At 49.7% G+C, this 12,320-nt stretch overlaps 1 protein-coding gene and 1 long non-coding RNA gene across 3 annotated transcripts in view; one reads left to right on the top strand and one right to left on the bottom strand.

Moving 5' to 3' along the window:
* Positions 1-2,740, bottom strand: part of ELL (elongation factor for RNA polymerase II) — a 75,162-nt gene extending 72,422 nt beyond the window's left edge. For both annotated transcript variants that reach the window (XM_029917756.1, XM_029917755.1), the window contains exon 1: positions 2,561-2,740. In XM_029917756.1, the coding sequence (XP_029773616.1) occupies positions 2,561-2,695 (135 nt within the window). In that variant the 5' untranslated portion in view covers positions 2,696-2,740. The remainder of the gene's footprint in view (positions 1-2,560) is intronic.
* A 460-nt stretch (positions 2,741-3,200) lies between these two features.
* Positions 3,201-5,515, top strand: LOC115275261. The gene is made up of 3 exons (XR_003901449.1): positions 3,201-3,308; positions 4,697-4,877; positions 5,341-5,515. It is a non-coding gene; the product is annotated as an uncharacterized LOC115275261 (long non-coding RNA).
* The last annotated feature ends 6,805 nt before the right edge of the window (positions 5,516-12,320 follow it).

The raw sequence follows: 12,320 nt of genomic DNA on the forward strand, positions 1-12,320 counted from the left end.
AGCAGGTGCATGATGCTATCTCAGAAGGATGGGTCTATAACTCCACCCTCTTCTCTCCCAGAAGTAGCCCATCGCAGTGAAAAGGGAGATCTACAGGCATAGCTGCCTTGGGACTCACTGGAGTTCAGAAGCTTCATGAACCCAAGTCTAGACGGTGGCAGCTGCGTATATTACCTTCTGCTACATTCCAGATTGGCCACTAGGTCTACCGGAAGGCAGTTCACACTCCACGCCCCTCTGGAGAGAGAAACCGCAGGGGACTTCTACTCAGGCTACCCCAACAGTTAGGATTATAGGCTCTCTTCGGCCACAGAGAAAATTTCACAGTCCCATGCCACATCTGAGTCTGCAAGTCTCTTTGCAATTAAAAGTAAAAATAAAAACCCTCTCCAAAAGTTGCTATTGACAAACCATATAATAACCACAGTGCGACAGAATAGAAAACTCCAGACACTACTGTCCGCTGTATGTAAGAGGTTTTGTCAATAACCATACACGTCTCCAGTCATACAAACCAGTTCCTCTAGGCACTTTCCCCATGCCCACCACCTAAAAGCACCAAAGCTGCCCTGATATTAGCTCAGTCTACCACAATGCCCCAACGAGTGTTATTAAAAATGCAACTGCCAAGTAACTTACACTAGCAGTCAGCTTCTGAGAAAAACTCAAATTTGGGTCACCCTCAAAGTTTAGTCCAGCTGGCCTAGACGCCCCCACTGGCTGGGAGAAGTTCTTCGAGGGAGCCCCTCCTGACTGATCAACACTGACAAACACAGCCGTGCTTCGAATTAGAGGAGCTGGAGTCTGTAGTTACCTTCACCCGCACAGGAGGAAGATCCAGCTTAGTTAGGGGATGTAACCAACACCCTAAATTAAAAATAGCAGTATGACAGCACGAGGTGGACACACAGGCAGACCTTCCGGACGACTGGATCAAGCAAGGGCAGCATGGCAGGGAAGGCGGGGCTCTTAAGTGACCAGGTACCAAGTTCACCTTATTTACATGACTCATGAGCTCTCCCCCAGCTGTTTCTAGGAAAGGCGGCCTTCCTGCAGGACAAGTCAGAACTGCCTAGGGAAAAGACTCCGGAATGGAATGGCACAAGGAAAGGAGACTTAAGCTGGACACAGCGTCACCACCACCTCCTCCTCACCTGCAAGGGGGCCTTAGCCTCATCTTGAGGAATCCTTTTGACAAGGGGAGAACTCACTCTTCTAAAAAGAAATAAAGACCTCCTCTGTTAATGGGAAACTGTGACACCAGGACAGGAAGGAAACTGCCACCAAAAAAAAAAAAAAAAATGGGAAGAAGCACGGGAAGGGTGGGCACCAGGAAAGTGGTGGGAATGTAACAGGAGAAGAAATTCCCGGCTTAGCTAATGGTGCTGAACAAGTCTGGGGCAGGAAGAAAGCCACATTCCTTCCTAGTTAGTCTCTCTCCTCACCCGCCCTCAGGCCCTCCCCCCCATTCCCAGTACACACACAAGGAGCAGGGCTTCTGTGAGCGAACACCAGACCCCTCCCCAGCCACTTTATGACTGCAAAGTCCCCACTTTCCAGGCAACAAGGAAAAGGGCTCTCAAGCCACTTCTCCTCCTCAGGTCCTGACCACCTGCAACTTCTGTCCCAACACAGATGGAGGGCGCCATGACACAAACAGAAATGGGAAGAAGCAGATTTCTGATCAGAGTCCCAGATGTGCCCCAAAATCAGGCCTGAAAGAAGGTACACGGCAGCCTCCCCCCCAACCCACGCACACTGAGCCAGGTGGCAGAAGTGAAACGCCTCGAACTTCCCCAGATGGGCCCAAATCAGCCCCTGAGAAGTTTAAGAGTCAGCAGCTAGGTGCCCACAAAGGGCTCCCGGCCTGGAAAGGTCTGCGACCCCTCACAGGCACACCTTCTTCCCCCGAAAGACACCCAACTCTCTAAAAACGTCCAGTAAGGCAGGGTCACCTGCGAGGGGTAGGGGAGTTGGAAACAAGCTGTCAGTTTCTGACCAAACTCCCCTTCCCAAGAACCAAAGGTGAGCCCAATTCCAAGGGCTCCTCCATTGGTGTCAAAGCCGGCCCTCCAACACATCCTCCCCACACAAAAAAGTATCTCCACAGGTGCCCCGACGGCGGTGCCCCACTGACCAACCATTGCCTGAGACCCAGACGGAGAAGCCCCAAGCCTCCCCTCCACCCCATCTCTCAGCCAAGTGAACAGCTCAGTTGCTGCCCAGGTTCTGGGTGAGCGGGGAAAGGCTCTGGAGCCTCCGGACGCCGACTTGGTCGCCCACCCCCACCCCAGGACCAGACGCGCGAGCTCCGGGTCGGCCCCTCGGACGCCTCGGGCCGCCCGCCAGTGTCACCTCCCAGCGCGGTGGAGGAACGCAGTTCCCCGCGCTCCAACCTGGACAGGTGCCCACCCCGCGACCTGTGGTCCCAGGGACCTGCGAGCAGCACCCCGGACGCTGGACCCCGCGCCCTCAGGCCAGGACGCCTCCGCGAGGGGCGCGTGAGGCCGGCCTGCACCTCCACTTCTCCGACGGTCGCGCCGGGCTCCGCGCCGCTCACCTGGCTGGAGCGGTAGCTCTCGAAGGCTCTCAGGGCACTGTCGGTAAGCTTCACGTGGAACACAGACACCTTGCTGCCGTCGCTCACCCGCCCGCAGGACAGCCCGTAGCTCCGATCCTCCTTCAGCGCCGCCATCTTGCGACCATCGTTCCTCCGCCCCCCCTTCCCGGTTCCAGCGCCGGCGCGCCAGCCCCGCCCCGCCCCGCCGCCCGCTGACGCGCTGCATTATTCATGAGACGCGTCTGGCCACGCCCCCTCTGGCTCTAGCCTGGCCCACAGTCACCTAAGCACGGCCCGCCGACTGTTGCATTATACATGAACGCAACTGGTCGCGCCCCCTGTGGGCCTGGCGAAGCTCACAGTCACCGCCCTGATGTGCTGTATATTCATGAAGCGTGGATGGCCCCACCTCTCAAGGCCCCAGAGCGGGCGACTTCCGTGCCCGGACTCCGCCCCGACACGCGCACCCCTCCAGGCCCCGCCTCAATATGTATTATTCATGACCCTGACTCAGCCAAGCAGGTCGAAGCCACGCCTCACTAGCCGCTGTCGTGATGCATTATTTATGAGGTCGCACCAAGCCTGCGGTCCTTGGTTTCTGTTGAGAGCGGTAGCCTGTGCGTGAAAGGGGCGGGGCGGGTGCACAACACGTGGGGGGCGGGGCTGGCTAGGGCCTTGGTGAGTGGGCGTGACTATGTAAACTAAGCGCGCGTTGGACGCTGGGTTGAGCTGTGGGGCTTCCCTTAAGGTAAGTAGTGGTATTCCCTGGCTCGGGCTGCGGGGGAATTGGGTTGGTAGGGAGGCGGGAAATTTTGCTTATGGTAAGAGTATACTTTTATTAGAATAAAATTCTACACCCCCAAGGTTCCTGAGACATGGTGGTTATTCAACTTTCCCATTTTAAGAAAACACTTTTATGGTGGTGCCTGGATGGCTCAGTCGGTTAAGCTTTAGACTTTGGCTCAGGTCATGATCTCAAGGCTCCTAAGTTCGAGCTCCTCATCAGTCTCTGTGCTGACAGCTCAGAGCCTAGAGTCCACTTCTCTCTGCTCCTCCCCTGCTCACACTCTGTCTCTCTCTCAAAAATAAATAAACATTAATAAAAAGTTAACATAAAGTATTTTATGCATCATAAGATTAACCCATTTAAAGTCTGCTATTCATTGGCACTTAATACATTCACAATGCTGTGCAGTCACAACCATCTCATTTGGGGAAATTTTCATCACCTCTAAAAAAACCCATACCCTGGGCACCTGGCTGGCTCAGTCCATAATAAAGTACATGACTCTTGATCTCAGGGCAGTGAGTTCGAACCCTGCATCAGCCTCTGCTGTCAGTGCGGAAACTGAGTCAGGTCCTCTGTCTCCCTCTCTCTGCACCTCCCCCGCTTGTGATCTCTTCTCAAAAATAAATGAATGTTTAAAATTACACAAAATAAAATATTTTAATTAATTTTTTGAGGGGGGAGGGGCAGAGGGAATGGGAAAGAGGGAATCCTAAGCAGTCTCCACATCCCCTGAGGAGCTGGACACAGGGCTTGAACCCATGAACCATGAGATCATGACCTGAGACAAAATCAAGTCAGATGCTTAACCAACTGAGCCACTCAGATGACCCCCAAAATAAAATCTTTATTAAAAAAAAGGAAACCCCCTACCCACTAAATTCATTCCCCAAACCCCTTCCCAACCCCTACAACCAGTAACCTACTTTTTATGTCTATGTTTTTACTTATTCTAAACATTTCATATCAATGGAATCATACATTATGTGACCTGTGACTGGCACTCAGTGAAAGACTCAGCATGTTTTTGTGAAAGTGAATGAAGGCAACCTCATTTAAAATAGAGTTGGAGCGCCTGGGTGGCTCAGTCGGTTAAACCTCCGACTTCGGCTCAGGTCATGATCTCACGTCTGTGGGTTCAAGCCCTGCGTCAGGCTCTGTGCTGACAGCCTGGAGCCTGCTTCAGCTTCTGTGTCTCCCGCTCTCTCTGCCCCCCCCCCCCGCTCTGTCTCTCTATCAAAACTAAATAAAACTTTTTAAGAATTAAAAAAATAAATTAATTAAAATAAAATAGAGTCAGGAGGTCAGAAGAGGGAGCTCTGTGCCCTACTGACTCATTTCAATTGCAGACCCCAACAGGAAGAAGTCTACTTTACTACCCCAGCAGGATGATTTTCTCTTCACCCAGCAATAGCGCAGCCAATGAGACTGCCACAACTCAGCCAACAAGAAACTGTCACTACCTTGATTTTCCTCCAATGGACTTTCCTTCAAAGCAACCCCTCCCAACTTCCTCTTTTTCTCTACAAGGTAATGTTCCACCTCTTTTGTTTGTTTTTACCAATGGTTTTACCATAACTTGCATCTCCTGAGTTGCCAGTCCTCCACTATTCCTGAGTAAACTCATTTCATTGGTAAAATAACTGGCTGTTTCGTTTTCAAGGTTAACATATTCAAGGCTGGTCCTGTTGTGGCATGTATCAATAATTCGTTCCTTTTTATGACAAATATTCCATTGTGTGGATAGACCACATTTTGTTTACTCATTCATCCACTGATGGACATTTAGGTTGTTTCCACCGTTTGACTGTTATAATGGTGCTATGGCGCTGCTGCGAACACTCATGTACAAGCGTTTGTGCGGACGACTATTTTCCATTCTCTTGGGTCTATACCTAAGAGTGAAATTATTAGGTTCTATGGTAATTGTTTAACCTTTCAGACTGCTTTTTTTTTCATTGAACTGCAATTTTATCAATCTCTCATTTTACAGATGGGGAAACTGAGGCTGAAGACCAGTACTGTCTTGCCCAGGCAAGCTTCACCCAGGCTCCCGGGTATCCTAACCTATGGAAAGTTCTTGATTTGTTTGTTTTTTTTCCTTCAATCTAATTACAGACAGTGGTCATAGGATGAAGATTTTGAAGTAAGAGAGGAAGGTGAAGTTCCTGGGCGTTCTGTATATCTCTATTAAGGCAATCTCCTTAGTTCTTCCCACCACTGCCAAGTTGGCACTATCATCTAACCATGAACTGCTGACCCCAAGGCCATGCTAGACTCCTTGAAACCTTTTCCCGTACCTGCCATTAACATCTCCATTTACAAATGGAGAAACTAAGGCTCAGAGTGGGCGAGGCAAGCACTCAAGGGTATTGGCCCTGCCAATGAGTGGGCTGGCTGGAACTTGAACTTAAGATCTTTCTGACCCAGAGCTCTCCTGATTACCCTTCACCCTGCCCTGAAACCTGGGTCCCTTTATATATCTTCATTGAACACTCTCAGGCCAGGGCCTAGGGTGGAGTAGCTGCTCAGGAAATGGGTGTTGAATGAATAAATGATCTCATTTAATTCTCACAATACAACTACCGGTCCAAATGCAGCCTGCCTAAGGTTTGAGGGTTAAAGCTCCTGAATCCTCCCTCTACCCTTCACTTGGGGTCAGTTCATCCTACAGGGAAGATGCAAGCAATTGCTCAGACACACTGCCCACTCTGCCCACTGCCTGTGCCCAGGTGTTTATCCGGGAGCTAAGCCAGGTAAATATTGGAGTGGGTGGGGCTCACTGCCCAAAGAGATCATGGAAGGGCAGGAATAAGGCAGGTGGGGAGTGGTTAATCAAGGTAGAGGATGGGGAAAGTAGAAACAGCTGTAATGCTGAATGGAGAACACAGGAGAAGCCAGCTTTGAGGGCTGGCCAGCTCCCTGTGTGATGATGGGAAAGGCATGACCCCTTTCTGAGCCTCTGTGGATTTATCTGAGAAACAGACAACAATAGTAATATTGAGTACCTAAAATGCACCCAGCTCTGTGCTCAGTACTTGGCATCCATGACTGCCTCTGGGAGTGAATACAGTGGTTTGGACTCATCTCCCCGATCAGGAAATCAAGGGTTGGAGAAGTCAAGAGAATTAAGAACTCTATAACCATGGGCTATGCTGCTTAGTAAGAAGCATTTCTCCACCTAATGCTTAATGCTCCTATGGCTCCCAATGGAACCCCAGGAACAATAATGGAGAAATCATCAAGCATTGGTATGCTGTCAAAAATCTATAAGAACTATGTCACCCAGGACCGCCTGGGTTAAGCATCTGACTTCAGCTCAGGTCATGATCTCACAGTTCATGAGTTCAAGCCCGGCATCAGGCTTTGTGCTGACAGCTCAGAGCCTGGAGCCTGCTTTGGATTCTGTGTCTCCCTCTTTCTCTCTCTCTGCCCTCCCCCACTCACACGCTGTGTGTCTCTCTCTCTCTCTCTCTGTCTCACAAAAATAAATAAACATTAAAAATTTCTATTAAAAAAAAAGAACTACGTCACCCGAGGAATTGGACCCTGGCAGGTCCAATGGGATGGCCCCTGGGCATGCACGCCACCTGGCCAGCTCACTGCAGAAGCTCTAGCTCTATGATGGGAACAGTGACTCTGGTCTGCTCCTCATCCCTATATGGCTTTGGACATGTCTTGCCCTCCTTGGTGTGTTCACATCATAAAACAGGGATAATAACAGCATTTACACAAAAGTCAGGCCCTGGACCAGTGCCAAATGGCATCATCGTGGAAGTCATTATTATTTTTTTATGTTTATTTTATTTTTGAGAGAGAGCAGGGGCAGGGGCAGAGAGAGGGAGACACAGAATCCGAAGCAGGCTTCAGGCTCTGTGCTGACAGCTCAGAGCCTGACAAAGGTCTTGAACTCACAAACCTCAAGATCATGAGCTGAGCCAAAGTTATCTGCTTAACCGACTGAGCCACCCAGTCACCCCTAGAAATCATTATTATTGAGTTTATAATCGTTTATCTATATAATCCCTTTCTGTCACATCTTTATGTTGTTTGCAGTTTACGTGTTTTTAAACCACACTGGAATGAAAACCCACTATCAGTCAGCTATTGCTAATAGCTATTACTAATCTCTGTATCAGTTATTTTTTTAATGTTTTTATTTATTTTTGAGAGAGAGAGACAGCATGAGTGGGGGAGGGTCAGAGAGAGAGGGAGATACAGAATCCAAAGCAGGCTCCAGGCTCTGAGCTGTCAGCACAGAGCCTGACGCGGGGCTCGAACCCACGAACTGTGAGATCATGACCTGAGCCGAAGCCGGATGCTCAACTGACTGAGCCTCCCAGGCGCAACCTTTGTATCAGTTATATACTGCTGCATAACAAAGTACTTCAAACTTAGTGGCTTAAAACAACACACATTTATTATCTCACAGTTTCTGGGAGTCAGAATTCTGGTATTTTTTTTTTAATTTTTAATGTTTATTTATTTTTGAGAGACAGAGCATGAGCAGGGGAGGGGCAGAGAGAGAAAGGGAGACACAAAATCTGAAGCAGGCTCCAGGCTCCGAGCTGTCCGCACAGAGACCGACATGGGGCTCGAACTCACAAACCATGAGATCATGACCTGAGCCGAAGCTGGACGCTTAACCGACTGAGCCACCCAGGCGCCCCTCTGGTATGTTTTAATGGGTCCTCTGTTCAAGGTCTCATGAAGCTCCAATGGAAGTGTTGGCTGGACTGCATCCTCATCCGGAGGTTCAACTGGAGAAGGATCCTTGTCTAAGCTTCTCCAGCTTGTTGGCAGAACTCATTTCCTGGTGGTTGTAGGACTATGGTCCCCATTTCCTTTCTGTCAGATCGGAGCCACTCTCAGGTGCTAGCACATGGCCCCCTCCATCTCAGGAATAGAGAGCCTCCCTCTATGGAGAGGGAGAATTTAGAGTGTTGAATCCTGAATCCCTCTCATGGTTCAAATCCCTCTTTCTTGTCTGCGACCAGTGAGTGAGGCCCACTCAGATTATCCCCATATCTTTTTTGGTAATGTTTTATTTTTGAGAGAGAGAGACAGCATGAGCAGGGGAGGGTCAGAGAGAGAGGGAGACACAAAATTCGAAGACAGGCTCCAGGCTCTGAGCTAGCTGGCAGCACAGAGCCTGACACGGGGCTCAAACCCATGAACTGCGAGATCATGACCTGAGCTGAAGCCGGATGTTCAACCGACTGAGCCACCCAGGCGCCCCAAGATTATCCCCATATCTTAAAGTCAAGTGGCCCAGTAACATAATCACAGGAGTGAGATCAGTCCCACTTCTAGTCCTGGGATGATGCCAAACAAGAAATCTCAGGAACACCTTAAAATTTTTGCAGCCCACAGCCCTTGGGGCCACATCTCTGCACACTTGTCCCACAGCCTCCTACAAACTCAGTTGCTCAGTCAGCAAATGAGTCTTAGGGATTTTGAAACATACTATTTTGCAGTAGAGAAAATGCAAAGACTCATGAGGGCACTCACTTTAGAGAGAGCCTCTCTGCATGGTGGGGCAGCCAGCATGTAGCCTCAGGGTCCAGTGCCTGCTTCACTGCTCCCTCAGCGGGGCCAGCAAGTCTAGCTTGTAGGCCCTCAGGCCTCATCTCTGCATCGGGGAGGCTAACAGTCCTTCTTGGGACAGGGAGTAAAGACTTCTGTTGTTGGAGATCCCCAAGATGATGCTCAGGTTTGATGATTCACTAGAAGGACCCACAGAACTCAGAAAAGCTGTTCTGTTCATGCCTATGATTGATCACAGTGAAAGGAATAGTCTCAAGTCCTCAAAGGAGAAGAATGCATAAGGCAGAGCCCTAGAGAAATCAGGCGCAAGGGTCCAGTTAAGACTGTGTAATTCTCCCAGCAACCTTTGCGACCACACACACACACACACACACACACACACACACACACACAGTACTGCCAACTAGGGAACCTCATCTGAGCCTCGTTGTCCAGAGTTTCTACTGGGGAGGAGGGCTGAACACCCATGTGCTTGACCTCCATCCCCAGCCCCTCCATAGGTCAAGTTGGTATCATTTGGCCCAAAGCCCCACCCTAAAGTATATTGTTAGCACAGACTCTCTGGTGTGGCCCAAGGTCTCAGGTAAACAAAGACACTTCATCAGTCAGGACATCCCAAGAACTTAGACGTAGATGTGACCTGCCAGGAGCAGACCGAGGGCCAGTCCTTCTTGGGAATGTGTGGGACATGGACAACCTAGGCCTGGTGAGTTACTTCTTTACTGATCTACGTCAGGTGGGGCTCCAAGTGCCCCCAAACCACCATTTTGCTTCATGGATCAGCTGCACTATCCTCACCATGAGCAATGAAGAAGGTAAGGCCTAGGATTTCCTGGGACAGGTTTATAGTAATGGCCATGCAGACTCTTTCTCAAAAGTGGCCTGTCTGCTGGCTATACCTTCTGGAAAATTTTCAAAGTCAATTAAAACTCATCCATGCTCAGGTGACTCTGATGACGCCACAGCCAATCCACTCCATGGTCGTTTTCTTCCTTTCACCCAGCCATCCGTCCACAAGCATTTATGATTTCTTCTTTCTGTCCTCTGCCCCGTCAGGGAGGCTCCCCCAGGAGGACAAAACAAGCCACAGGACAAAACTGATATAACAGACTTCCATCCTCTAAAAGCCCACATGCAACAGAAAATCCAGGCTGACTCAAGCAAAAACAATTATTGGCGCAAAAGATTGAAGACATGATAGACTCCAGGCACAGCTCCAGGAGCTGAACAGGAGCACCATGACTCAGTCTCTCTCAGCTCTGCTCTCTGGGTGGGCTTCACTCTCAGACCCCTCTTCAGGAGACTCAGATAACCACAGGAGTACCAGGCCACCATTCCCAGCTCAGCAGCCCCTAGAGAAGAATCTCTACTTCCCCTGGGTCCAGAAGTTTCAGGGAAGCCTTTGATTGGCTTGTTATGGGTCACATGACCATCCAGGAGCCAATCACTGTGGCCAGGGTGCTAGAACACTCTGATTGGTCAGGCCTGGGTTGTAGATCCATCCCTGAAGGCTGTTGGGGAACCCCCACTTGCACCGGTAGTTGTTCTGAAGGTGAGTTCCACCAGGAGAAATAGAGGATAGGCATTCAGGGACCTAATGGTCCCATGCTGGGTGACTCCAGCCAGCCCTCACCCACGCCCCAGGAGCTCATCCTTTACAGATGACATGAGATGGAGGCATGCAAAGAATGCCTCATTAAAGTGCTCAGGAGATGTGTGCCTCTCTCTCTCTCTCTCTCTCTCTCTCTCTCTCTCACACACTCACACACACACAGCTCATTCTACCAGGCTCACTTCTGATTCACAGCCCACTGTGAGCTACACCCCTCAAGGGCAAGGCCAGGCTGAGTCACTGCCTAAGGTCAAGTACATAGGAGGCATGGTACCTGTTTTCATATGAAAGAAATATCCATCCTAGCTGTCCTGAGTGTATCATGTACTACCGAACCTTTGCACATGTCATGTCAGTCCTGGGAGCCTCTTCATGCCTGCTAAAGGACTCCTGTGCCTTCAGGGACACCTCAATGGCCCTCGTCCTGGCTACCCTACCCCACCTACCCCATTCACACCATTGAGGCTAAAATGACCAAGGGAATGAACATTCTAAAGTTCACACTTCTGGCCATGGCATTCAAAGCCTCTCTCATTTCTGGCTATAACTTGCAGAGAGGTAGAGAACTGGCTGGTGGTCAGAGCATGGGTGCTGGAGGCAGGCTGACCTGGGCCTAATCCTGCCTATTGTTTCTTGGGGGATGGGACCCTGGGCGGGAGCCGACTCTCCTAGACTTCATTCTACTCAGATTGACATACACTAATGGGCACAACCAAAAAATCCTTAGCACAAAGGGGTAAGGCACACGCAGCCGGACTCCAGTGTTACTAAAAATCTAGTCTTTAGGACAGCATGGGACACAGTGTAGGATCCATGAAAAGGACACAGAGATCCTCAGCATGGAGTAGGTCAGAAGTCTCACATGTGTGGTCAGTTGATTTTTTACAAAGCTGCCACAGTAACTCACTAGGGAAGAGAAAGTCTTCCCCACAGATGTTTCTGGAACAATTGGATAGCTATATGGGAAAAAATGTACCTTAACTCCAACCACACACTATATACAAACGTTAACGTAAAGTGAATTGTTGACCTCCATAGAAAAACTAATGCCATAAACCACTTAAAAGAAAGCCTAGGAGCACTTGGGTGGCTCAGTCAATTAAACATCGACTCTTAATTTTGGCTTAGTTCATGATCTCATGGTTTGTGAGATCAAGCCCCACATCGGGCTCTGTGCTGACGGATTGGGATTCCCTCTTTCTCAGAAGAAATAGATGTTAGACAGAAAAAAAAAAAAGCCTAAAAATATCCCTACAAACTAGTTCAGCAAATATTGACAAAGGGCACACAGAATGGTAGAAAAAAGCTGATAATTTGGACTTCATCAACATTTAAAATATCTGCTCTAAGAAAATGAAAAGTGAGCCAAGGAATGGGGAAAATATTCACAACCTACGACCTGACAAAGGACTCTTCTCCAGAATATGTGAAAAATGGACACAGAATGAGGCTGCTGGGGGTACCTGGTGGACCACGGCCACACCAGACATGATCAGCACTTGGGAATGACGGCCATGGTCACTCTCACAATCTAGGCCAGGAAGTCACCCACCCAGCCCACCATCCCATTGGCCACCCTCAGGCCAGCTTCCCAGCCTGAGGTGAGCAAGTCTGAGGAAAGAGGGGGTGGCCTACCTGGGACTCCAGTCCCCCAAGCCTGGCCAACCCACAGCCCTTACCCCAGCCCCACCCACAGAGCCCCCATCCTGCTGGAGTACAAAGTAGGAGCCTAAGGCAGCTGAGTGGTGGAAAGGAGGGTTCAAGCCATCAACAGATCTGTGTCCACAGAGTCATGCAGCTGAGTTACAGAGCAA

The sequence above is a fragment of the Suricata suricatta genome, chromosome 12, assembly GCF_006229205.1.
Source record: "Suricata suricatta isolate VVHF042 chromosome 12, meerkat_22Aug2017_6uvM2_HiC, whole genome shotgun sequence".
NCBI lineage: Eukaryota > Metazoa > Chordata > Mammalia > Carnivora > Herpestidae > Suricata > Suricata suricatta.